Here is a 27,339-nt window from a genome sequence, read left to right on the forward strand (position 1 = left end):
AACAAAACTACATAGCAAAATGGTAACAGATCGTTGAATGATTGAAGAGTTTTTTTTAAAAAAAAAGATTCTTGAATTTGATGATCTTAAACAGATTATTAATCATGCTATGTAGAATTTTGGAATTAGAGAGTTATCTAATATATACAAGAGGGAGTTGCTTGGATGGTAAGCATCCCTCACTTCCAACCCGAAGGTTGTGAGTTTTAGCCATCCGGTATATGGTGAAACATAAGAGGTTCCCAGTGAAGGTTGTGAGTTTTAGTCATTCGTGAAACATAAGAGGTTCCCGGTGAAATAGTCGTAAATTGATCCGGACACTACCTTGAAAAAAAAATGTTCAAGAGAAGAAAGTAAATAGGGTTGTTTTGTAAATGCAACAAAAACACTTGGAACTCCCTTCACATATTCAATAAGTGGTCCTAAAAATTCATCACACACCAAAATTGAAAAAACTCAAAAACCCTTAAAAATTTGTCTCACCAAACATTAGTGTAAATTTAGCAATGAAAAATAGAATTGACATTTGCCAGTGAGGCTATTATTCTTTCTTCCTTTTGTCTTTTCTTGGCAATATTTTCTTCTTTTCTCATCCACTATTTACAACCACAACATTATCTCACCAACATATACTGTGTGGCTTCAATTTGCCACTAAACTTCAAGTATTGGATATGTTGTCTATTCACATAATGTACTAACCCCACTTACCTGTTTTCTGTTCTGTTCATAAAAAAAAGTTCCATCCACATAATTTTCATAGTTTTGCATTTAACAAAAAAAAAACACATATCATTTTCGTCAACAATCATAACATTCAAAAACCAAAGTACACTTCAAACTTGCATTAATGGCTTCCACCATATGTTCTTCAATGAAATTGGAGTTTCAACAAATTCCCGCCAAATTTTGTATTTGAATTTGGGATCGGCTGATATACATAGAATATGCACTGATTATACATCTGGCGGTTATAATTAGTTTAAGTGTTTTTTCTATGGAGAGAATTTCACAAAAGGAACATGTTTTAGTTGATTATGGTCCACAAAGATCATTTGAGGGTTCACCAAGTGATATGGACATGGATTTTAACGATGTTTTCGGAGGTCCACCGAGGCGATTTTCAGTACAAGAAGCAAGAACAAGGCACAGTTTCAATGATTCAGTAGAATCTGAAGAGGATTCAGCAGGTGTATCGCGAAATTCGTGGAATGGATTCAATGAAAAGCCAGTTTTCGGGGAAGAAAATGCTAACAGGGGGCGGAATCAAGGTGGTGATTTCTATGATGATATATTTAAAGTTGAGGAAAAATCTTACAGTTCAAGCCCTGTTCGACCTTTGTCACCAAAAATTGAAGCTTTTGGTACTTCACTCCCAGCTCAATTCAGGTACTTTATGTACCTCTTTTTCTTTTATATACAAGTATTTAATTTATATATACGGTCAGTGTACAGAATTTTTAGCTATTAGTGGTGTTATTTTGAGTCCCACAATGGTGGGATGAGGGAAAAATGATTTCTGCAATTCATTTTGGCCCAAAGTCCATTTCTTTTATCATGGTATCAGAGTCAGACTCATCTCAATTCATTGTTTACCTGATGTTGGGCCCCATCTTAAATTTGTCCACGCTCTAGATGTTCAGTCTTGGGTGTGGGCGGGGAAGGGGAGGGGGAGAGGGGTGTTGAGTCTCAAATCGGTGAGATGAGAAAGAATTGGTCCATCTCATGAGCTAGCTTTTGGAGTTGACTGAAGCTCAAAGTTCATTCTTTGTATGCCTGATTATAATATTTTATAGGTTATATCATGGTTGCTGTGAAAAGTTGTGTTGTTGTAGGTCAACTTAACCTAAATAGTGTAAAAAATCTATACATATCCGTACATAGAAATTGAATTCTACATGGATTATGTTTTCTCGGTTAGGTGTACGTGTAGGCCTATAAATCTAGAAAGAAATTCTGGATTTTGTAATAATCTTGATATCCACCACTTCCGGTCTCAGCAAAGAAGGAAAACAGGCTGAATTTTTTTATAGTAGAGTAGTTGGCCTTTACACTGTAAAGAAAAAGGAAAGAATGTTAACATGTACTCTATTTGATATTGAGTCAATGAAGATTATATATAGTTCTTTAGCTGTCCATTTTTGGGCACCATGCTAGTATTGAATAATGGTATATGCTGGTTCTGTTTTGCATTGTTTTGTTGTTGCTGCTGTTCTTTTTCTCAGGATGCTCTGAACTGTTTCTCTTATTAGTTGGCGTGTCCGTTTTACTGTCATATTTCCTTTTTCATAACTGTTTTGATTTGCTGTTGTTGAGCCTAGGGTTGTTCGGAAATGGCCTCTCTACCTCATGAGGTAGGGGTAAGGTCTGCGTATACTCTACCCTATCCAAACCTTACTTGTGGGATTACACTGGGTATGTTGTTGTTGGTATATATATGCCGATTGTATGTCTATTGGAATTGTTCTGAACTGCTGTCTCTAGCTGGTATCAATTCTAGTTCTACCTTCAGTAGTAGTAGTGGTCGGATTTTCTAAGCAGTAGTGCAATTGTCATATTGTTGCTTCATAGATTGGTTGTAAGTGTTTGTTTCCTGTCCAGCCTTCCTGCCAAGTTGACGAAAGGCACAGATCTTCCCACATTTGCTTCGGGAAGTCATAGTCCACACAAGAAGCGAGAAAAAGAGATGAAAAATGATGCTCCTGTATTCTATCGACAAAGTCCATTATCACGTGAAGGTACTGTTATTGGTGATGATTTACGATTCATGTCTGAATCCGATGAGCGAGATATAGGAGGGAATCTAAAGAAGAACGGAGAAAACATGGAAGATTCGAGTAGTGAATATCAATTTCATTTCTCCATATACAAGTGGGCAGGCAAAGGAGTTCCTATGCTTGTGTCACTGAAGGGAGGGAAGCATTTCAAGTCTAAAGAGAAGATAAATTTTGAAAAATGTCCTAGCTCCAATGCAAGGATGGAGAAAGACAACACGGATACCAGCTCGCCATTAGGTGGAAACGTCAACTTCTCCAGGGATGCAAATTTTCACTCCTTTAGTACAAGAAGTAAGAAACCTGAGAGCAGTGACAAGGCAAATGTTACTGTTGGGGAAACTCTCGGCATTCCAAAGTCAAAATCTGTTCAGAGTTTTAAAGATGATGTTGGAGTTTATGACACTTTGTTACCAACTGAAAGAGTAGAAGAACCTCAATTCAGAAAGAAGACAGGTTTAGGTGACGGAATCCAGATAGAAATTACAAAGAACTCGGAAGAAACCAAGAAACAAGAGCTGAAGCCTCTACGTGCATTTTTAGTTGATGTGGCTGATGAAAAAGGTACTTTCTAATTTGCAACCTGGAAAGTACAGACACTTGTACTTGCTTTACATAAAAAAATGTCTTTTATTGTTTTGCAGGCGACGTTAAGATGGCACAAGAAACAGAAAGGAAGAGTAACACAGTCAAAGCTACGCAAGCAGCAAAAACAAATGTTAAAGTCAAGGAAAATGTGAAGAAAATTGATGATGAGGCTGATAAGAAGTTGAAGAAAGGTGATGTTGAAGTTAGCGAAAACACACAAAAAAGAGATTCACAAGCTAAGAGAAAAGGGAAGAGAGGTTCTGATAAAAAAACTGTAGTAGATACAGGAGTAAACAGAAGTAGTCTGCCAAGTTCTCCCATAAGATCAGCCGAGAATTCTACTAAAGCTGGAATTAAAGGAAAGGTTCAAGACTTTGTAAAGATGTTCAACCATGAGGTTCATTCAACGCCCCAAGAAGGCGATAGTAGAAGTAAAAGCTTTAAATGGAAAGCTAGCAGCAATAGGGGAGTTGAAAGTGAAAAGAGTTATAACATGCCAAAAGCAAATGAGAAAGTTCAGTTGCCCACGATTAACAAGATGCAAGATGCAGCCCCTAATGTACCAAACTCCTCCTTAGTACACCTATGATTTCTAAAATCTTCCTTTATTGGATTAGACTTTCATTTTGAGGTCCCAACTTATGGAGGCACGGGGACAGTAGGTTCATCGTTGTCCTATTGGTAGTGATCTGTAAAATTTCTGATTCCGTGTCTTGCTTTGTGCAGGTAGACAAAAATCTTAACAAGCAGGAGAAAACAACTAAATATTCCCAAAGGAAAACAGAGATTCCTCAGACTAAAGACTATTCAGATCAAAAGGCCGCTCCATCAACTAATGGTAAGTTATACTCCCTCCGTTTCAATTTGTTTGTCTAGTTTTGACTTGGCATAGAGTTTAAGAAAGTAAAGAAGACGTTTGAATCTTGTGGTTATAAACTACAGATATATAGAATATACCAAAATACCCTTTAATCCTGTGGTCTTAAACATGTCATATGTAAATTTAGAATTAAAGAGTTGCCAAAAAAGGAAAGAGACATTCTTTATCAAACAGACAAAAAGGAAAGTAAGACAAACGAATTGAAACAGAGGGAATATTTATTTTGTCGAAACAAGAATCCCGACCCACTGAATGATGAACTTTGTTTCAGTTTCTTTACTTATATTGTACCTGCTTCTACCTTGGTTGAGACATGAGAATGTCCGATCCTATTCTCTTCTGAAAAATATATTGCTAAAGAGAAAAGTTGGTAAATCATTTCAGGTTAACTATAAGCAGCTAACTCTTCATTATTGTTCTCAATTTAGTTAAATTAGTCTTTTTCTTTCAATTTCAATAGTTCATTTCCACAGTATCCTTACACATGTTACAGAACCGTTGGTACTGGCAGCATCACCGCTTGCAGTTATAGTCCTTAAATCAATTCCACATTTCTATGTTTATTTCAGAGTCAAGACGAGATGATCGAAAAGTCTCAGTTGGAAGCATGGATGATCTCTTTGGTGGAAATTATGTGGTATGTATACTTCTCTAAGTTTCATTAATTGACTGTTTGTGAGAATTTATGTATCTGGCATTGAAATTTTATTCCATAACCAAAAAATAATAATAATGCTAGGATTAGAAGAGGGAAATGATATTAGAGAAAACTGAAGAATCCAATTTTAGAGTCTGCAACTTGTACAGTTTGGTGCCTTAGTTGGTCACAGGCCATATGACTTCAGATCGTTGCAACTAACGTTTACGATGATCAAACAGGACAGCATACTTGTGGAATGCCTCGTAAAAGTGATACTGATGAGATAGTTTACCTTTTCGCAGGTGGAAGAATTATTTGAAGATCAGGACACAGCTTCACAAACTAATGGAAAATCCGAGGACAACCAAGTAACTTATTTCTTTTTTCTCAGTAACTCTGTTGCATTCGAGCATCCGTAACATGGTTGTAATCATTTTCTATGAACTTATAGGCTTCAGATGCTAAAATTAAGCAATGGTCACAAGGGAGGAAAGGAAATATTCGTTCATTGCTCTCAACATTACAATTAGTAAGATTGTTTCCTCTTTTACTTAATTCCTGTAGCTTATGTTGAGGATTCAGTTGATGATGATGATTTGAAGTTTTACAAAATTTGTTTCTATTGTTATATTTGTGGAAAGAAACATGCCTTTGCTTAAGGTCGGGATTCGCTAATTCTTAAAGCACAATCATTTTTAAATAGGTTTTATGGCCTGATAGCGGATGGAAGCCTGTGGCTTTAATGGATTTAATGGAAGGAAATCAAGTGAAGAGGGCATATCAGAGAGCGTTACTCTACATACATCCAGATAAACTCCAACAAAAAGGAGCTGCTGCTCACCAGAAATACATTGCAGAAAAAGTTTTTGATATTCTGCAGGTACCTTATAATTTTGTCAAGTAGTACTTTTTCCACTGCCAAAAGTCCTAGCATCTGCACTAGATATACGAAAACAAACATTTACCTAGAGCGGCCTATTAACTCTCTTATCCCATCTAGTATCGTACTTCATATTTCAATCAATCAACTAACTCTCAATTCCAAACAAATTGGGGTCGGCAACTGTACGTCATAGTGCTTCAATTTAAACAATGAAGAGGGGTTATCGGTGAGGCTTACATTCTGTTTATGGTAAAATTTAGGATCCAGTGGTTACTGGTTTGAGAAGCCAAGTATAACAACGTTATTATCATGTGAATGTAACTGCAGCATTTCCTCTTGTGACATGTCTCTGTAGCATGCGAACCCTACACGAAACCACCATGCAAATGAAGTTTGCAGAAAATCTTGCAAGTTTAAACATATAAGTCAATGCTTGTTCCATACATCATAATTCTACTACTACTCCCTCCGTTTCAATACTGTTTATCCGGTTTTGATTTGGCACGGAGTTTAAGAAAGTAAAGAAGACTTTTTGAATGTTGTGATCTTAAATTAAAGATGGATAGAATGTACCAAAATGTTCTTTAATCTAGTGGTCTCAAACATGCCACGTGGAAAGCTAGAATTAAAGAGTTGCCAAAAAAAGAAAAAGACATTCTCTGAAAAAAGGGAACTTAAGACAAACAAATTAAAACGGAGGGAGTATTACTTTACCATGCTACTAAATTGCCCCATGTTTCATGAGACTAAATCCTTTTGCTTATATTGTTGAATCATAAAAGTGCTAAGTATGTTTGATGCAGGAAGCTTGGGATCATTTCAACTTACTTGCTCCTATGTAACACTCACATATGCAATGTGGTATCCGAGGAGGCGCGGAAACGAAAAAACTCTATTCATCTGTGTACATACCAGGCAAATATGTCATACATATCCACTCCATACAACATACCAAAATCTGGTTTTTCTATACTTAAACATAGAAGACAAACTTTTATCAAAGTTCATATATTCTTTTTTCTACAGCAGAGTTATGAGTTAGTGGTAGTTGTTACAACATCTGAAAGTAGGCAGCAGGAAGCTAGCCTTATTATACAAAACTACCCTTCCATATAGATCGTCGTGGCATGAACTTTGTCAATAGATTCCTAGCTTCACTTGCTTGTGATTGCAACCATTCCCCAAAAAAGGGAAGGGTGGATGTAATTCCGAAGTCTACTCCTGAAGTTACGTCTTTCAGTACTAGGATTGAAGTAAAGTACTTTCGAAATGCTCTTTTCCCACTGCTCTCCTTTCGACTTAAAAAGAAAGATTTCAGTGGGAACTGTGAATTTAGTGCCCCCGTTTGGATTGACTTATTTTAGGTGCTTTTAAGCCAAAATAGCTTTTAAGCAGTTTTGAAGTGTTTGGGTAAAGTTAAAAAGTGTTTATAAGCACTTATTTTAAAGCCAAAATAACAAAAATAAGCCAAAAGTCATAAGTTAGAAATCCTAACTTATGGCTTTTGGCTTATAAGTCATAAGCCAAAAGCCAATCCAAATAGGCCCTATAGTTGGATTATAAATCTCTGAAACATCAACACAACTCTGAATCCTCACAGGGGTAAGGATGCGTACACACCACCCTCTCTAGACCTCACTTGTGGAACTACATTGAGTATATTGATGTTGTTGTTATATACATTGACACTGTAAAAGTTTTTCACACAATTAGGTCACTTGAAAAATAACTACAAATAAACGTCCACGAAAATTGGATCACTAAAAAGTTGGTGTTTGTCTACTTGATACTCCTATAACAGATTTTAATGTTGGTTTTAAAAACAAGAGACACAAGCAGCTGTACTTCTTCATGAAAAAGCTGTCAATCTTGTAAAATGTGCATGATGAAATTGACTTGCATTATTGTAGTAGAGCAAGAACTAGTACTTGCAATAAACTAATCCTTAATGGTACATAAATATTTAAGTTTCCAAAGATCCATGCCCTTTTGGAATTGGCTACTATACTGGTCCCCTACCCCCACCCCCACCCCCACTCCTACCCCCACTCCAAGTCCTACTCCAATAAAATAAAATAATGTTTTGAGTGAAATATTGAAAAAAACAAGATTTGGGACCCCTTGTTGTGACCTAAATAGGATAAGCCTAAATAACTAGTAGTAGAAAATTCAAATCCTTAAACAATCAACTTCATAGTTGCCTCCCACTAATGTCATGGAGTATCATATTCTAAAGTCATAAAGACTGTGTTGTAAAAGTGACTCAATGAATATAGGTTCTACTTTCTAGAGGCAAATATGGACAAATTCAAAATTTAAAGATTCTAAATTCTGAAAAATATATATTTGATGGCAAGGAATTGAGTTTTGATGAATCAACAACCATGATATAATATTCATAATTTAAGGAATAATTATTGCTCAATGTTGTGGGTGGTTTAGCTTACAAAATATATACGAAGTATATAGGTTGTGTATATTCTATATTAAATATATTGTACTATACATATCTATACACAATATATATACTAATATATACACTATTAAATCATATTGATAAATTAGTCGACCGAACAATATAGTAACTTTTCCAATACTTTGTCTATACATACTCACTTATCCTATTGGTTTTGGTCCTCCATGTGACTTACAAAGTTTAAAGTCAACTTGTTAATGATAGGGAATTCAAAGCAAACACTATTCTTCTATTACTTCTTTTTTTTTTGGAGAAACTGAAAATGTTAGTTAAGTGTACAATCTGAACTCATTTTTAGCTTAAACATGTTCTTTTCTTGAATATTTTGAGCAGAAAGCAGCAACACAAGTGTAGAAGTTTTTTAATTTTCCTTTATTTTATCAAAAAATCAATTTGTGAGAAAAATGTTGTAAATTTCTAAAACTGACCTGGTGTGATAGAGTGAGTAACCTTGTCACTGTCTTTGCAATTTGTTATCTAAAATGTGACTCACAAATTAGTTTTTTTTAAAAAAAAATTAAAAAAGTGAAAAATATTTCTTAGCTCAAGGTGTGAGGTATAGTAACAAATAGTCCCGGGATTAAATTATAGTACCGCTTATTTTGTTGTTTGGTTGGCAAGTTCGGGATAACTTATCCCGGGATTAATAATTAGTACCGGGATAAGTTATCCCTCTCCTTGGGTGGTATAGTAATCCCGGGATAACTTATCCCGGGATAAAATAGGTAAATGACAAAAATGTCTCTTTCAACCCTTTTGTTATATCACTTTTTACATTAATGAAGGGCATTTTTGTAAACAAATAAATTGTTCTTAAAATTTATTATTTTGAATACAACAAACCAAACACTCAATAAAAAATAATCCCAACACAACTTATCCCATCATAACTAATCCCAACATAACTTATCCCAACATAACTTATCCCATCATAACTCATTTTCAAACCAAACGACCCCTAAGGGTCATGGTGATATGAATAAAAAAATTACACTATTAATTAAATATTTTGAGTTCAAGCTTCAAATATAAGAAAAAATATCTTGGTGGCGAAGCTTTTTAAGTTTATATATCACAAATTTAAATTAATCGAATTTAAATATGAGTATCGATCGATCCAAGAAAAAACAAAAGAAAAATAATGTAAGTAGGGACTGGTTGGTAGAAGAGGCCAAAATGACCCTGGTCTCTATGGCCAACCTGCCTTCTTCTAAGGATACACATAGGAGATGGCACGTTGCTGAGCTAATATATTATTTAATATCTTAGGGCTTAGACAATAGGAACTTTAGGACCATATTGTATATGTTAAAAAAATAATCCTGGTGTTTAATATTGCAATTCGATTAATTTAGATTTATACTAAAAAAATTTACTTTAAAGGTAAAGCGATTTAGGTGACTCCATATTTAGAACTCGAAATCAAGATTTGAGATTCGAATTTTAAATAGAAAACACTTGACATTCTAAAGTGTGACTTTTTAACACGAATACAGATTAGTCGAACTTTAAAAGCGAAAAAAGAAAAAGGGTGGACTAAAATTTTGCCATATGTGGGGCACGTGGTAATCCCAATGTGCTATCATTGTATTTAGAGTTTAATAGTTATTTTCTCAAATACTTTTTAAGGTCATCATAACATATTAGTTGTCGTTTGACTCTAAAATAATTTAGATGATGGTCTAATATTTTTTATTTATTTTTAGTTTGTTTAAAAAGAATTTTTAGATTATGATCTAAAATATTCGTAAGTTACAATTTATTTTTTTTACTAAATAACTATATTAATAAAAAAAGTTTTACAAAATTAATTTAGGAACAACTAATGTTTTGTCCGTAAATATATAAGGGCATGTTTGAGCTAATTTGGTAAATCACAATGATGGATTTAATCCTAACTATTAACTAATGATAATATTTAAACCATTTCGTATAAGTTTAGTGACAAATTTGAATCTTTACCCTATAAAATTAAAACTTGCTTGAAGGATTAAAATGGATCATAATATATTGTTTTCTTTCTTTCTTTTTTTCTTAATGTAGAATAAATTATGCCATCTTTTTTTTTTCTTTGCAAAAATTTTCCACATGTTTTCTCATTAAATTTTGGTCAATTTAGCTTGTCATTTACTCCATTGTAACTTTTCTTGTCTGATTTTAAACTTTATTCCAAGAGCTTTAAAGACGCACAGTAAAGGAATAGAAATATAAACAAATACTTTAGAGCTTTTAAAGACCACAGAAGAGAGGATAATAGCATTTTTGGTCCTTCACTTATTGATTTTGATTTCAATTCCAATAATATACGAATTAATATATTTAATTTTCAATTAATTAACATATATGCCTTTGATCTCTTCATACATGAAATATATCATATTGGGTTGATTTTCAAATCAGGTAACATCCATATATACCTATTTTCTTTTTATAATGAGAACAAAACATGTTATGCTGTCGGATAATTAGGGGTCGTTTGGTAGAGTGTATAAGAATAATGCAAAATATAGTGTATTAGTAATATTTGTATTAGTTATGCTTGCATTAGTTATGATGAGATTTTTTTTATGCAATGTTTGATTTGGTGTACTAAAAATATTATGCATTACATAATTTTTTTTAGAAAAAATGTTTGTTTACAAAAGTACCCTCCACAAATATAGTGGAAAGATGTAAAAAAAGCTTTTGAGGGCAATTGTGTCTTTAACCATTGCATTACTAATGCATAGAAATAGATGGTATTAGAATACACTTTTCAATACACAATAGAGTGTATTACTAATATAAGCATTAGTTATGCATAAATTAGAAAAGTGTACCAAACAAGATACTACTAATACATTAAGCTAATGCAAGCATTACTTTCTGTAATACACTCTACCAAATATTTCACCAACCCAAACTAATGTGAAGTAAGTCTACACTCTAAAAGTGATGAAAAGACGAATGATCGTAATCATAATATAATATAAAAAAGTCTCTAAAAGAAAGAAAATCTAGCCAATCTTCAACTATATTATTATCAAATATTCCTCCCATTCATTTTTACTTGTTCATTATGTTATTTTGGGATGTCAAACAATAATTGTCTAGTTTATAAAATCAATGAATAATTTATCACTTTGTATCTATTTTACCTTTGCTATTACATACAATTCATTTTTCAACATTTAGATGACGTATATTTAATAAGTGTGATTTGGTAAAAGTATTCCTATCATTTACTGCTTCTTAATTACTGTCTCAAGTCAATAATAAACAACTATTATTGGACATCGGAGTATAAAATAAGAGAAATCATTATTAATTTAGAAATTTTGTGAATATCCACAAGTTTTTTTTTTAATGAATATCCACAAGTTAAGGAATTAAAATTGAACTTTTTAAGTTATTGAAGATTAAATGTACTTAATCAGATATTACAAGGATTAAAATTAAATTTTATCAATAATCAAAGGACTAAAAATGTTATTAATCCCAATAAAAATTAAGGAATGAGAGACAGAGTGCGTGTCTCTGTATTTTCTTTCTTTTGTCAGTTTCTGCTTAGCTTCTGAAATTTAGGGTCCCTTCAAATTCCTCTCTCTGTTTTTCAGTTCTTTTACTTATATTAAACCAAAGCAGAATTTTACTTTATTCTGAAAATCTTAGCTTTTTTCACTGTTAATCTTTTCAGAAAAACATGAATGTGTGTGAAATACTCATGAAGAGACACAACTAGGGATGTTCTGTTTGTCTGGTTTTTCACCATTTGCATTATAGTTTTGTGTGTGTGTATGGTCAAGAAAAGCTTAAAGGTGGAGTCTTTGGTATCTCTTCTAATGGAAAATTGTAAGTCTTTCATTTAAAATTTTCATCTTCCGTTTTTTATATGTTAGAAATGTTTTTCATTCAGGGGTAGATGCAGGTTTAAGTTATCGGGTTTATATGAACACAGTACTTTTGACACGTTCGTTAAAATTATGATAAATAGTAGAGATTGTTGTTATTCTTAAAGATTGAATCTTTATAGAGTTCAAATCCTGGATCCCCATATGAGTTTCTTGATGTTTATTCAAATGCCGTGGCTTTTGAATTTTATTTTTGTGCAAAGTTTGGATTTTTCTTAAATTTTTGTGGTTGAGTTCTGTCCACATTTGAAATTTTGTGACCTGCTATTTCTTGTTCAAGAATTGGTTGAATCTTTTTGTTCACTGCAAAAGTTTCAATCTTTGCTGTAAGATCTGATATAATACTGGTCTTTTTACATGTTGAAGCTGTGATTCTGTCATTATTTCTTCTGAGTTCCAGTTTTATTTTCTTTTTGCACCTTTTTTTGGTTTCCTACATGAATTTTATTGGCCTTTTCTTTAGAAAGCAGCATTTCAGAACTGGGATTTGTATGAATATTTGGAGGAATAAAGTTTACTGTACATGTTTGAATCTAGTCATAGTTGCGCGGAGAGGATTTTCACTAAGGAGGTTCGGAATAGATTCTCAGTTGTGTCAAGGTGGTTCAATATGCAATATATACACATAAATATCAGATTTGATCTTACATATAGAACGTACTTTTCCGACGAAAGGGATTTGGATGAACCCCTTCCACCACCCTGGCTCCACTCCTAATGATAAGAGTCACATAATAGCTCTTTTTTTATTTGAAGGAATAGTGAACTGTTTGTTTCTTTGCTATGTGGTGATTACTTGTCCAAAAAAGACAGAAGTTTAATTTATTTTAATTTATGTTATTTTGGGGATATTTATAATTTATGGGATCTGCTTACTTCATAGCTTTTCATTTGACTTTTGAACTATCAATCCCTTCTTCTCTCTGCATTTCCAAATGTGGGAGTTATTAATCATATCAATATCTTCAATAATTATGTAAGAGAACACTTTGGTCAAACTACTTTCTGAGTTCCTTTTTAGAACAGTCATTTTTTCCCTTTCCCTATTTTGACCTATGTTGCTTGGACTCTCCAAAAATGTTGCCTCACCCGTATCAGATCTCCGCAAAAGCACTACTTTTGGAGTAGCCGACACGCACCCACACACCCGTTGATTTTTTTGAAGAGTCCAAGCAACATAGATTTTTGACCTAGTTTTGGACTAGAAAATCATCAGAATGAGGATTAGGAGCTTATCTAAGTATACAGTTGAAACCAGTACGTCGGCAAAGATGAAGAAGTGTCAACTCCATTTAATGCTTTTCAACTTAGGTAGAAATTGACATTATATAGTTAAAGATAATAATCAATGTGTCTTTTTTTTTTTGTTTTGTTTGAGGGACGCTTGTTATGGTTAATAGTTAATGAATAATCTGTCTGATTTATGCTTGTACGAACAGACAATTAGATTGTCTATATCAATACGGGGCCATCTGGTTGCTGGTTAGAGTTACTTAGGATTAGTTATACAGGGCTTAATTTAACGTTTAAGTATTCATGTATTATTAGTCATTGTATTAGTTAGTCTATCTTCTATCTCGCATAAAATAATACATAAAATTGACTCATAACTTATACTTGTTTTAATAACCAAACACCATATTGGGTGTGCTAATTTTTATACAAAGCAACTAAAAAGCTACCAAACATGATATTGTATTAGTTATGCTAGTTTTAATACATGAATAATTCCCTTCCTAATCAACAACCAAACGACCCTGTTGTGTATTTGCAAATATCTATTAAATGAGCTAATTAAAATTGAACTTCCAATTCTGCTTTTGAATTAAAGTATGTAGATGTAAGAAAGAGCTGCAATAATGGATGCAGACTACTGAGGATTACATACTAGAGTTAGTTGTTTCCTACTTATGCCACAAAGTTGACTTTCTTGGAAATGAAAGAGATGGATATATTCTTTCTTTTCTTTAACTTCCCTCTCTCCTCTCTCTCCCAACTGAAGATTCCTTCTGAAATAATCTTTTATGGGAAGTTCCTCACAACTGTTCTATGTTCACTTACCTTTGTTTGTTTAAATACTCATTTGTTAATTGAACAATTCAAACTTCCAGAAGTCATAGTAGGGCCTTGTCGCAATGGCCGGTGATTAAAATGGAAGGTGGCAACAGCTATATATTTATTTATTATCCTCAAAGGATCAAGCTGTATCATAGAATAGCATGACTAGTAAAAGCAGGTTGTTAGCTAAATATCTTCCAATGTAAAACACAAAAAGAATCTGCAATTGTGTGATATGTCTGTTTTAAGGAATTAAAAGTGCATGGACAAAGGGTTGTAATGTGCTACGTCAAGTGCAATGGTTGTAATGTTCTGATGTGAAGTTGGATGGAGAACATTTGGTACGAAAGATTTGGTAATAAATTATAATGCACATATTTCATGGCATGCCAATAAAAAAAAGTTGGTTTTTGGATGGACGATATGTAGTCAGATAGAGCAAGCATATTGTAGTTTGTTACCAGCATGTTGTTCTTCCCTCTGGTTTCATATATAATGCATTAGATCTCTCAGAAGACAGATTCCAGGTTAGCAAACAGTATGTGCCATGTTATACGTGGTCAATTATGAAACATTTCATGTTTCCCTCTAAATCTTTTTATAGAAACCCAGTGATTTTGTTTAGCCAAGTAGTGTAAATAAGGAAATTTCTTGAAAGCACAAGGCTAATGTTTTCTTCAAATAGGTTGGTCTTGTTTTTGTACTGGTGTACTGGCACACATGAAAACAACTAGTTTTTGTACTTATCATTATCATATGGTTACTAGTTCTAATTTGAGACGAACTTATATATGATCCAAATCTGTATGTCAACTCGATTTATGGAGGTGACAAAACTAGACTGATATGTTCTTTTAGATGGAAAACATGCCCTAGTGTTTTATCCTTTTGCTTTGCTGTTCTCATATTTATCATTGGTTGTACATAGAAACATTTGCATGATTAAACTTCATCTGGTGCAAGTTTCTATTAAATCGTTGGAATTGTATTGTGAGAAAACAGCAATGATTATTGATCTTGGTACAAGATTCTTTCATTGGTACATTACTGATTTTCTCTTTGGATTTTTTCTTTTCTTGTTCTGAAGACTGACTTCTTAAACTTTAGTATGAAGCCTTATGCATTTCTGTTAATGCAGATGTACAAGACGCCGGTGGGCTTTGAGTGAATCTTATTTTGCATAGTAAAAGGAAAATGTCGTTAAAATCAAAGAAAGGATGGAAATCAGTCATGCCCCTCCGTCTGAAGACCAAATCATCAGCACATTTTTGTTTGCTCCCCAAAACGAAGTCGGATCGTTTTGCTCCTGGTGAGACACCAGTTTGTCTCAATGTGTATGACTTGACACCAATGAACAACTATGTCTACTGGGCTGGTTTTGGCATCTACCATTCTGGTGTGGAAGGTAAGAGATATTATTTAAGTGTGCACCTAGGGAAATTATCCTTTTCTTGTAAATATATGGTTCTATATGGATTTTTTTCTATTTTAAACCTCGATTTTACTAATTGATTGATGATAGAATTGCATCTACAAGATGATATGTACCACATTATCATATGTTTGTCTGTCGTATATTTCATTTAGCTTTAATGAGATTAAAAATGTTTGTGATGCTTAAATTCAGGATCTGAAACTTGCCTCTAGGGTATATCATGTAACGAAGACAACAACTTACCATTGTAATCTCACAAATGGGGTCTGGGGAGGATAGTGTGTATGCAGCCGTACCCCTACCTTATGAAGGTGAAGAGGTTGTTTCCGATAGACTCTTGACTCAAGTAAAGCAGATTCAAGAAGGCAAGTGAGTAAAACAAATATAGTAACGTAGACGCCATGCTAAAAATAATTTAGAAGAGAACAAGTAGCAACAACAAAATGTACGATAACTGAAGCAAAGGAAACAACATGTAACAATAAAATCGAAGAATAAAATCGAAGAATGAGACAGTAGGAGAGTAATAATATTGATAGGGGAACTAGATAATACTTGACTACCTACTAACCTTTTACCATAATCCTCGACCTCCATATCCTCCTATCCTCGGTAAGTTGCAGGTGTGTCATGTATTGTCTAGGGTATATTCATGTAGTATACCCTAGAACTGTTTCATTCTCAGTTTGAATCTCTATATGATAGGTAAATATATGAGCATGCATTGGAGCTTATTCGTAACGTTTTCATGTCTAATAAATATTTGGTTTGCATCACAGTTTGTTTGTAGATTTCTACTTTTGACGTGTTATAGCATTTGACACCTCTCAGTTCATCTTTGAATGCTTCCTGAAGACGATACTTATGCAGTTTTGGTTCTATAGATATCACCTCTTTTCATCTAGTGTGTTTACTTGGTACCTGCAATCTGTTTCTCATTGAAAAAATGCAGTTTCTGCAAGTTCTTTGAGTCCAATGAAACCTCAAGGTTCTCTGAATATTCCACTAGCATGTGAAGCTTGAGATGAAAATGATTTTGTGCTACTGCTAAGAAAAGACACGTCAGCAATTTTCTTCTATGCCTCATATTTTTGAACTTCAACTAATGTAACATTTACTTCACAGTTCATGGTGTTGAGTACGCATTTGGAGCTCATGATTACCCAACCAGTGGTGTCTTTGAAGTTGAACCGCGACAATGTCCAGGATTTAAGTTTAGGAAGTCAATATTTGTTGGGACTACAAAGCTGGATCCGAATCAGGTTAGAGAGTTCATTGAGCATCAAGCTGCTGCCTACAATGGTGACTCCTATCACTTGATCGTGAAGAACTGCAACCATTTTTGCAAGGATATATGCCACAAGCTGACAGGGAAAAAGATTCCAAAATGGGTGAACAGGCTTGCAAAATTAGGTAACCTTTGCCATTCCACCATTCTTTATTTTGCTGTGTCTACAGTTAATATTGCCCAGAATGCGTTCTGGCTTTTAATTATCATCAATTTATGTGGTTCATAGAGAAATAAATCCTATCTTTTGTTTCTTTCTGTGCTTCACAACAAAAATCCATTTTCCCGCCATTTTGGCACTCAAGTCCTTACGTGCAGTATTAATTACATACCAAAAGGTTCCATTTTCCATTGGTTCAGTTATAGTACACAAATTTGGTGGCTTCTCTTGCTCTATATGATACTATTGCATATGTCCGGCAAGTAATTAATCTCGAATTTCCATTTTAGAGATATAACTCTTCATTTTTAGAACGCAACTTTCCTGAAATAGAACATTTACATCTCTTTAAGTAAGTATATCTTTGTCCATATTTTGGTTTTCCTTCCACGGAAAGTATAGCTAAAAGCATCGTACTATTTTGTTTCCATAAGTTTGTTAACAGTATCTATGAGATTTATATGTCACTGGACCTAATCAGACCTTGAGAAAAGTTGTCTTGTATACTTGCGCAATCTCAAGCACATTATCTGCTTATGATGATGCATGCTGCTTGAGATGATGTTCATAAATAAAAATGATAACTTCATATTGCCATTTAGCCATTGTGGATGAGTCTCACTTCCTGAATGTACAGGATATATGCTCCTTTTTTATGTCCTATTTGAAAAGAAAAAACAAAGATTGAGTGTTCATATTTTCTAGAAAAGCTTATTAACTACTACTCCTATTCCATTTCGTGTCGCATATTTTCCTTTTTAGTCTGTTCCCAAGATGTTATCTGTCTTTTTCCTTGGTTGTAGTGAAATTTTGTTTTATCTAGTGAGGAACAGTTTTTCTCAACGTCAAATGATCAAAGATAAAAGCTTTAGGCATCTAAGAACTCTTTACCCCTAATGGAATGCTCTTATAGCCATAAAAGTGTCATAGCTGACCATAAGTTCCAAAAATACTTTTGATACTGTGTGTCCCTAATAAGCACCGCGGTATAAAACAAAATGGAAAAAGTATTGTTCATGATATGCTGCTTCTTTTTTTTTTGTCTGCGTAGGTTCAGCATTCAACTGCATGTTACCTGAGGCTTTGAAAGTTGCTGCTGTCGAAGACGAACTAAATGGCCCAGAGTATGATAGTGAGAAGAGAAGGCTGAGAAGTGCTTTCAGTTGTTTTTCTTCGATTTCAACGAGACAACAGAAGCTATCTGCTGTCGAAGACGAACCAAATGGCCCAGAATATGATGGTGAGAAGAGAAGGCTGAGAAGTGCTTTCAGTTGTTTTTCTTCGATTTCAACGAGACAACAGAAGCTATCTACGTCTTCGTTATTTCTACAGTCACCCGTTAAAGGTTGCTTACCTTCTTTGGAGTTGAGAAAGTCTACCAAATGCTCTTCAAAGGATAAATAAACATAATGTACTCTCTTGTGATCACATTTTCCTTGAAAAAAAAATTGTGAAGGCTACCCCATATGGTATTTTGAGAAAACTATAGAATGATAGATTTACATTCTTTAAGAAGGTATACTATGTGTAATGTGGCATTGTCAGTATATACAATTTGTGTTCCTTGTTTGGTCCCTTGTATCTTGAGTAATTTTCTGCTTCGTTCATCGATTGATCACACGAGTATGCATCCACATAAAATAACAATCCACTTTCCACGTCGTTCTACTAAGAGATGCAACATGTTGAAAAAGTTTAATGATTTGGTGGGATGACATATTTGTATATTCCTCATCTCTGCAACATGAAAATGTCCCGTTTTCCAGTTTAAGTTGCTGTTACTTTTTACTGCAGAATACTACAATTGTTTCAACTGTAAGTCGTTAACATTTGTGTAGGCTGTTAGGCAATATGAGGGAGATCATGTATCTATCGTTGCTTATTTTTTTTCGCAGAGAAAGATAAAGCTTACATTATCGCGTAATATTTTCTAGTTACCTTGGTGAAATGTGGCACTATAAATAGCTTGTTACTTTTGCACACCTTACCCACATAAGCTCACTTTTTTGTGTTATGAACTTTGGCATAATATATTGATCAAATTAGTTCATCATAGGGAGAAACGTAATAAAGATGTGATGCTAAGAATTACTGGACCAAATTTACAGAACACGATGATAACATCAATGGCATCTCTGTCCTCTCTCTTTTGAATGACAATCTTCAACAGCATACAAATTATATCGATGGCATTGCATCTGCACAACACCCACCCAACAACCGCGTCTCCCTCCAGTGACAATCTTCAGTAGCATATAAGGCACACAGAAAAGAGACACAGAGAGAAACAAACACTTCAAGATGTGAGAAATGATATTTGAGTTAGTGTTGATGTGCCTCCAACATACTTGATTTCTGATCTTTGAATACATTTAGCCAAAAACAAAAAAAAATGAACAAGAACCTTTAGTACCCCTGATAACCAAAATGCAGGTGAAGAAGCGACTTCTATGTCTTAGCTCAGGAGCAATCGTCAAGGAAAATTAGTGGGGAGTCTATTCACATACCGGAAGAGAGGGAAGACACTAACCTAATCTTGGGAGTTACATTCAACCCAGCCAGCAGCACTAGCTGCTACACTGAATTCACCTTTTTGGGTCTGTCAAAACGGAAGGTAAAATGAATAGGAAACAGAGATATTTGAGCATGTAACCACTGGCTGTGGCCAAAGAATGTTGTCCATAGGTCCATTTTCATTGATATAGACACAAAGAATGCTTCATCTGGATAAGCTATCTTCATATAACTTTTGCAAATAATAGAATCACAGAATGAATATACAGATGGCGAACCCGAATTACTGTTGACAAAACAAACCTGCAGGAACACCAAAGAGATTCTTTAGATAAACAAATGTCCAAAGATGTTTGTTAAAACATTGCCTAATTGTCATGTAACACATGATATACAACACATACAACCGCTCAAACTGGAAACCTGAACAACAAATGTCCACCCAGGATATCAACAAAGACAGTACACCCAAATTTTATTATTTTAGACAATAGAGGACAACCGCACTGTCATTATATTCAGAAACAACACAACTAGCATCACACTTGGATTAGATATCTTTTCAGTGCCCAGGCGATGAAATTATCAATCGTCTTTCTGATGGAAAACAGTAGGCATGCTATTATTACCATTGAGAGCAGCATGATATACTCGCTTCTCTGCCAAACCAATATCTGAAAGTAACAAATTACCCTGCAAGACCAGAGGAATGAGATCATCAATCCGCACACAAGTATACAGAGGATTGAAATTACCCTGTAATAAATTCACTTATTTACTTTACATGCCTAGGGAGAACACAAGAGGAGGTGAAAAGAATACTACTTTATAAAGATAAGCATCTGTTGTTTGCAGTGCAGAGATCATGATACTTAGCTCTTACTTTCAAGGAATGCAAACATAAGAGCACAGGAATAATGGGAGACTCTCCAAATTGTGAAGGACTCCTATTTTCTAAACAACATTTCTAAAGACAATTTCAACATAAACTCAATAGGGGACATAGCTTGCCATCTCCAGATTGCAGAGAAATATATCCGCTTTCTACAAAACCACATCTTATGAGCAGGATGCATTGAATGAAATTTCATTCTTACAAAATGGTCAATGAACTATGAAGTATGTTCCTCTAATTGTAGTGGGGAAGAGGGGCATAAAACTAGCAAATCATATTTCTAACAGGTCTCCAGATTTACTTTATGTTCCTACTCTTCGAATATGAAGATTGAGCTTGTCATTAAGGTAAAATTGCATGCAAAACATACCTCATGAGCCATCAACCTCCGAACATTCTCAGCATAAAGTCTAGGGTCATCCTTTTCTTGCTGAGAAGGGTAGTAAACAGGTAACCAGGTTGCCTCCATATAATTTACAAATTGACAGAGAAGGAGAATCACATGCCGAGCCTGCAAAAGGAATTGCATTTTCATCCTAGGAATAAGAACCAGTCTCATATAATTCATGACTTTATTTAGCAGTATAACACTGATGACTATGAACAATTATTATAAATGTAACCAATCGACCATATAATTAGATGCATATCCCAACAAGAACTTTTGTGCAATCAGCGGTATATTCATATATCAGAACAAATATTCAGGTATTGGATACTTAATTTTCCTTGCTGTAACGACTAACTTGGTGCCACAAAGTTCATCTAAAAAATCTATCATTTGTCTATTTTGTGGTCAAGAAACCAAGATCCCAACAAAGTAGTACAATTCTATAATCCGTATCTGTATTCTGTTACACTAACTGTCAGAGCAGGAAAATTATAATGCAGTATTCATTTGCACAAAAGCAGGAAAACAATTAATACATGGCTGAATGCAAGAAAATGATAATTCTTAAAACCAAAACAAGCAACATAACATGTTTTAAGATGAACAAAATAGACAATCATTGGTGTTAGGAGGGAGCATGAATATTAGCCTGTATCTGTAACAAAGCACAGTATTATGAAACTGAATCATTCACTGAAGATGGAGTACTACCATGTGGCAGAGTGTCCTAAAATGACAAAGCACGTTTCAAATCACCAAATACTTACCCCCGATATAGAGTCCCATGCAGGACTTAATCTCTGGTATGGATATCTTAGTATCACAGGTTGCACTGGAGCTCCTGAGAGAAATGCGCCACTCTTGAAAGGAAGGAGAAAATCACCATTTGTGGTTGTGCCCTCTATAAGGAAAAAGATAACAGATCAAAACTGTTGTAAACCATCAGAAGTCGATTTTTGCAAGAGAATCTAAGAAATAAATTAAAAGCTCTAGCTTAAAAGTTGGTCATCAAACTAGCTTTTAACCACTTTTTGGCTTATTTTGGTGTTTGGTCTTTAAGCCAAGTGCTTTTAAGCTAAAACAAACCAAAATATACTTATTATATAAACACCTCTAACTTATGGCTCTTCAGTATAAAAGCTCTTTAAGTTTGACCAAGTGTTTTACTTTATTATCCCTTAGCATTTTTACAACCCCAAAATATCCTTCAGCTTCTCTTTCAAATGTACACCGAATCATAATGTTATGAATGCTGATTCATTTCATTCTTTGAAGCAAAAAAAAAAACCCTCCAAAATCAAGTTTTTGACACAGAGTTCTTGAAATGCTGGACGTCAATCACAGATCAAGTCTATACAGGTAGAAACTTTTAAGTGTATTAAAGAAGTCTCATATTACAACTATACCCAAGGTTTAGATATAATAGAAGATCAAAAAATAATTTGACTAAAGAATGTTTGAATTCATTAAATAAGTCTAATAGATTCTTGATCTATCAACTCAATGAACAACTTCACATCATTCAAATTAGTAAAAGCTTTTACCAAAAAAAATTAGTGGAAGAAGATCATGTCCATGAGGAAAAGAATATAAAGTCTGGTGAAGAACAAACAGCTAGAAAATTTTTAGGTATACTCATAACATTAAATAAATGCCAAAGATGTGATATCCCTCTCTATCTACCTCTCTTTCACTGTGCAAAAGAACCCATATCTACCATCACTCATCTATGAACTGATCAGTGTTAAGCAGAAAAATATTGGTAGAAGAAATGTGCAGTAAAATGTGAGACACAAGTCAGTCGGTTGGTGCACTAAAAGCAACATTGACCTGGAAAAAGCAGCATGATTGGTGCAGATTTGTTCTGGTGAGCTTCACGAATCCTTTCATTTACAACACCTGCAATTGTATAAGTTTAATCCCAAGGATGTGGCAAAAATTAAAGCTGCATTCCATATGAAAAGGAGGAGAGGGTAAAGGACAAGGGGAAAGCTGGAAAGAGGTAAAAAATATATGATCAAAGAATATCCTACTGTACATTCCAATACAAGAGAAAAGGCTACATTTTTGCCCTATTCAGCTTGCTTACTACAACTATAAAAAAGACACTGAAGATCAAATCCTTACTACTTTTAGTCACCTATGTGTAAAGCCTAACACTGAAGTTAAATACCATTAAGAAGAGGGTTCTACTACATCTAAGGAAGTGTCATGGTGCAGAAGATTTTACCTTGAGGTTTCCGGACACACCAAATCTATATAGCAATAAACATTTCCATGACTCCAAAATAGTTTTGTAAAAGAAATTCAACCGCCTTGATTGGAAAAGACTCCCTCTATCCCATTTTATCTAACTTCTTTTCACTAAGCCTGAAGTTTAAGATACTATTATTTTAACTTGTATACTATATAAGGAGTGATGGAATTAAGCCAATGGTTTAGAAGTTCACAAAGGAATTAACTAAATGGTTTAATAGGTAGTTTAATGAAATAAATATCAGTTAAAATGTAAAAAGTCACCAATTTGAATCCTCAAAACCAAGTAAAAATTGTGTCATTACTAACATGTTGTCAAACATCAAGAAATACGCAAGTGTCATACATATAATAGAAGGTGTAAAAAAGTTATCCTTCCCCCATCTTCTAAGACATGAAGGTTGCAAAACCTTGCTTGATGTAAAGCGAAACTAAATTATCATTCTAAATTTCTGCATTCATTGTGTGACTTAAACAAATCAATAATGCAGAGTTCTATACAAGATTACTTTCTCTTATTTCCTCAAACAAACGAGCTATATTATTGTACCAAATCTAGTGCAATATCTTTATTACCTGAGACACCTTTAAAATCAGGTGATTTAGATTCCCTCTGGACATACACACAGCCAAGGCACTTGCTGAAAGAAAAAAAATCAACAATCACTAGCAATTGTATGGAGTTTGTGATGATCCATCAACTCTTGCAGACCAAGCATATGTATGTCATGTGAGCATATGTGAAAAGTTCAATATATCAGATTCACGTATTGTTCGAGAGGGAAAGTGAATAAAAATTATACTTAGATGTACTATGGTAGATAGTGTATAAAAGTACTCCACATCTAGTAGATGTATCTAGGTACGTTGAATGGTATGAATAAAAAAGTCTTAGATGTAAGACATTTGACTTCAAACATTCTCTCTACATCTTCTTAATGTTTCTCTTTCTTTCAACAATTTGATACTAGCAGATAAAGGAATATGTAATAACCACTAATAAATACATTCCATATATTAATAAATACTATAACTAACCTGATTAGACCAACCAGAGGAAGCTTAGCCACTGATCTCTTCAGCAATAAAAACAAAAAGAAGCAAGGTCAGGAGATTAAGCAAAGTGTGCCCAAAGTGGCTCCATCGAACAAAAAATAGTTGTCTAAATCTCATTTTACCAAGATTGTAAAAGAAGTCACAGACCTTAGCAACAAAGCTAGGAAATGAGCGAGACTTGTGATACAATATATCCAGGTACGAAATGTGGTTTGACACAATTGCCCCTGGTCTTTCAAGTTCTTCAGCCTGCTGTTTTGATCCATCCTGACAAAGAGAAAAAAATGTATCACGTCACAGGTCAAAGCAGGTGAAAACCAGGAAAATTAGTTAAACAACAATTTAAGAAGAAAATTTGTTCACAAAACCACAGATCAAATGAACCAACAACATAACTAGTGTAATCCCATAAGTGGGATTTGGGGAGGGTAGGATCTACGCGGACTTTAACCTTACCCTTGGTGGGGTAGAGAGGCTGACCTCGAGTTGATCGACAATACAGATCAATAGAACAAAACTTCTATAGGTACGTGTGTATAAGCATAAGATTAGGTTATAACATTGTTTAATTATGAACCAGAGTAAGTTCATGTAAAATTGCTAGAAGTTCCTTCTTTAACCAGTCCAACTGTAGTTGGTTAAAAGAAAAACTAAGAAGAATATGCTACAAATCTACAGATCAGATGAACCAAGTTTATCTACTAATCATCCATATATTAGTGTGAATAAGCAGAAAATAAGGGTACAGCGCAGCATTACTTTATGAAGCAGTAAAGGCACTTAATCATGTAAAATTGCTAGGTACTCCTTTAACTGGTTCAACAATCAACCCAAAAGTAAGGGTAAGATCATCCAATGACCAATTGTTTATGACTTCTCATTTTTTTCTACTTGCTATTCAATTGCATCCAATTGCATAATGGTAATATAGAGGTGCCCTAGTAATTCTTCTGCAGCACGTACCCAATGGCCAACACTATGCAACCCTCCCTCCCCTCAATATACACATCCATCCCAAATATCTCGGCAACCAAAATAAATACCAAAACTTTTAGGCTTGTTCCTCCCCAAAAAAAAAAAAAAAAAACTTTTAGGAGGAGCAAGTTTCTACTTATGCATGCCCAACTTAAGTGATGTACCTCAAGATTGAATTAGAAAAATCAACATTCAATAACTACAACTAAATCAGTACATACCAACCTTAAACTAGTGGGGTCGCCTTTGTGGATCAACATCCATTCCATTAGGAAACCCTTCACCCCCCTTTTTTGGTCAACACTCACTAGAGGAAGAAAAAACAGCACCTAAGCAGTAATAATAATTTTAAAAAAGTTCTCTTATGTTTCAATTTATTTGTCTTACTTTCCTTTCTAATCAATCTTTTTAACTCTTTAATTCCAATTTTCCGTGCATGTTTAAGCCTACGAGATTAAAGTACAATTTGGTACATTCTGCGTGCAAATCAAAACCAGACAAATAAATTGAAAAATAGGGAGTACCAAGTAAGCTCCTGGCCTTCCCTCATCCAATACATGAAGATAAATGAGTAAATAAACATAAAAGGCAAGACAAACTACTTCGAAAATTACGCCTAAAAGCTAAACATCAAAAATTAAATATACCTCATTATTTGAGTTGCCATTGAGATTAGTAGGCTGATAAGTTTCATGTATCCAATAGAATCCAAAAACGAAAAGCATAACTCTTGAAAGAAACATCCCACTCTGCATCATAACAGTCCTTCTCCACCCACCCGTATGTGCATAATCCTCCTGCTCATCCTCACGATTCGGAGCCCAAAACGCTGTACAAATCTTACAAATCAAATAATACACCACCAAAACAGTCGTTGCCCCAATAACTCTCATCGGAACAAGCGTCACCAATGCAATACCCAAAAGCACCTTTTCTGTCCATGGCAGTTCGCCCCGACCCATTATCCCGTACACATCATGCCTCACGTATGGCGCGTACTTCTTCTCTAATTCCTCAATACTAGGGCTAGATGACTGCGATTGAACTTGGAGTTGAGGGTTAGTCGGGTCGGGTTTCAAAAGCGGACGATCATCTTTGGTGGATCCTTCATCAATGGATTCGGGTTGTGATGGTCGGGTTGTTTCGGGTTGTGGTAATTTCTGGAGCTCGGACTCCATTTTTTCCGGTGCCCGGTGATTGATTCTCAACGGGATGCTATCTTCTTATTCTTCTCTATTGGATAGCCATTGTTGTTAATGTTTTTTTGCAGAAAGAGAAATTTGTTCGTAGATCTGGGTAACTCTATAATTTTTTCTGTAGAGAAAAAAATAAAGAAGAAACAAATTCAATAAAGTATTAAAAGTTTAAATTAATAGCATTTTCTCATCACTTCTTTTGTTGTAACTATAATCATGTCCCACAACTTTATAGTATTGCATTTACATACCTCTTTTTTTTTCTTTTTTTTTTTATGTTGTGATGTTTCGGACACACTCTATCATATTCTAATTCTAAATAAATAAATAAAACTAGTTAAATACCCTTCGTTTATTTTTCTTGTTCTCTGTAGACTTTGTACGTCTCTTTTAATAAATAATGATTGATATTAGTAAAGTAACATGATTTTCAAACTAATTGGTGTTTAGTTTTAAGTACTCATTAGATAATAGGTAATTAGTACTTATTGAATAAAACTATGGGAAATTTATTTTTTTTGTGTTGATATGTTAAAAGTGTTTAGTAAAAGTAAAGATATATTTTTCTAATGTAGTGAACAAGTAAAAGTGAATGAAGATTGGAGAGAATACTATTTTGTCTGAAAAGAAATGATGAAATTACGAGTGCGAAAATAACTCATTCAATTTTTTATATGAATTATGCTATTAATTTCTAAACTATATATTTCGAAATTATATGAAAGTATTATATATTATAGTATTTATCTAGTAATATACAAATATTTTTTAAATAATATTATTTACATACGAACATGAAAAAATAAGTAATACTTTAAAAAAAAAAGACACATGTTAAGAAAATATTTTTCATCGTACCGAACACACCCTTAATCTTCATTCCCCCGGCCTGCTCTTCTCAAAGGGGAAATAACATTCAATTTTATGTCTTTCAAATTATTACAACAATAGATAGATGAGCATGCTTTGAAGTAAAAAATATTAT

The 27,339-nt window shown here is 34.0% G+C and overlaps 4 protein-coding genes across 9 annotated transcripts in view; 2 read left to right on the top strand and 2 right to left on the bottom strand.

Moving 5' to 3' along the window:
- The window catches only part of LOC125827593 (COP9 signalosome complex subunit 4), a 242,593-nt gene that overhangs the window by 110,998 nt on the left and 104,256 nt on the right, over positions 1–27,339 (bottom strand). The gene's annotated exons all lie outside the window — the stretch shown is intronic.
- On the top strand, positions 734–6,920 carry LOC125827585 (J domain-containing protein required for chloroplast accumulation response 1). The gene is given in 10 exon segments (XM_049506885.1): positions 734–958; positions 960–1,388; positions 2,601–3,337; positions 3,418–3,920; positions 4,088–4,199; positions 4,811–4,878; positions 5,184–5,249; positions 5,333–5,410; positions 5,585–5,761; positions 6,568–6,920. Coding segments are annotated over 10 exon segments (2,304 nt in total). The 5' UTR covers positions 734–863; the 3' UTR covers positions 6,607–6,920.
- LOC125827603 (deSI-like protein At4g17486) lies at positions 11,730–18,650 on the top strand. 2 transcript variants are annotated; one of them, XM_049506906.1, is made up of 5 exons: positions 11,730–12,071; positions 15,327–15,593; positions 16,749–17,036; positions 18,123–18,216; positions 18,325–18,650. In XM_049506906.1, exons 2-5 carry the CDS (start codon positions 15,383–15,385, stop codon positions 18,473–18,475), a joined length of 744 nt encoding a protein of 247 aa, XP_049362863.1. In that variant the 5' UTR covers positions 11,730–12,071; positions 15,327–15,382; the 3' UTR covers positions 18,476–18,650. The 2 variants fall into 2 exon arrangements, with proteins under 2 accessions (XP_049362863.1, XP_049362862.1); XM_049506905.1 differs by having other exon boundaries at positions 18,123–18,650.
- Positions 19,370–26,505, bottom strand: LOC125827597 (lysophospholipid acyltransferase LPEAT1). 2 transcript variants are annotated; one of them, XM_049506898.1, is made up of 9 exons: positions 25,806–26,466; positions 24,331–24,450; positions 24,166–24,203; positions 23,704–23,768; positions 22,702–22,770; positions 21,639–21,772; positions 20,851–20,991; positions 20,215–20,278; positions 19,370–19,888 (listed from the first exon to the last, which is right to left on the bottom strand). In XM_049506898.1, the coding sequence occupies exons 1-9, from the start codon at positions 26,334–26,336 to the stop codon at positions 19,869–19,871; spliced, it is 1,182 nt and encodes a 393-aa protein (XP_049362855.1). In that variant the 5' UTR covers positions 26,337–26,466; the 3' UTR covers positions 19,370–19,868. The 2 variants fall into 2 exon arrangements, with proteins under 2 accessions (XP_049362855.1, XP_049362854.1); XM_049506897.1 differs by lacking the exon at positions 19,370–19,888 and having other exon boundaries at positions 19,890–20,278; positions 25,806–26,505.

This window comes from Solanum verrucosum, unplaced genomic scaffold (assembly GCF_900185275.1).
Source record: "Solanum verrucosum unplaced genomic scaffold, falcon-dt-bn FXZP01000064.1, whole genome shotgun sequence".
Lineage (NCBI taxonomy): Eukaryota > Viridiplantae > Streptophyta > Magnoliopsida > Solanales > Solanaceae > Solanum > Solanum verrucosum.

What these genes read in the sequence shown, in the direction of transcription:
- LOC125827603 (XM_049506905.1), top strand. Translation starts at nt 15,383, where the DNA reads ATGTCGTTAAAATCAAAGAAAGGATGGAAATCAGTCATGCCCCTCCGT. An exon ending in CTACCATTCTGGTGTGGAAG is followed by an intron (nt 15,594 to 16,748) that starts GTAAGAGATATT and finishes TTTACTTCACAG; the next exon opens with TTCATGGTGTTGAGTACGCA. An exon ending in GAACAGGCTTGCAAAATTAG is followed by an intron (nt 17,037 to 18,122) that starts GTAACCTTTGCC and finishes TTGTCTGCGTAG; the next exon opens with GTTCAGCATTCAACTGCATG.
- LOC125827597 (XM_049506897.1), bottom strand. Translation starts at nt 26,336, where the DNA reads ATGGAGTCCGAGCTCCAGAAATTACCACAACCCGAAACAACCCGACCA. An exon ending in ATGGCAACTCAAATAATGAG is followed by an intron (nt 24,451 to 25,805) that starts GTATATTTAATT and finishes TCTCTTTGTCAG; the next exon opens with GATGGATCAAAACAGCAGGC. An exon ending in TTCCTAGCTTTGTTGCTAAG is followed by an intron (nt 24,204 to 24,330) that starts GTCTGTGACTTC and finishes TTATTGCTGAAG; the next exon opens with AGATCAGTGGCTAAGCTTCC.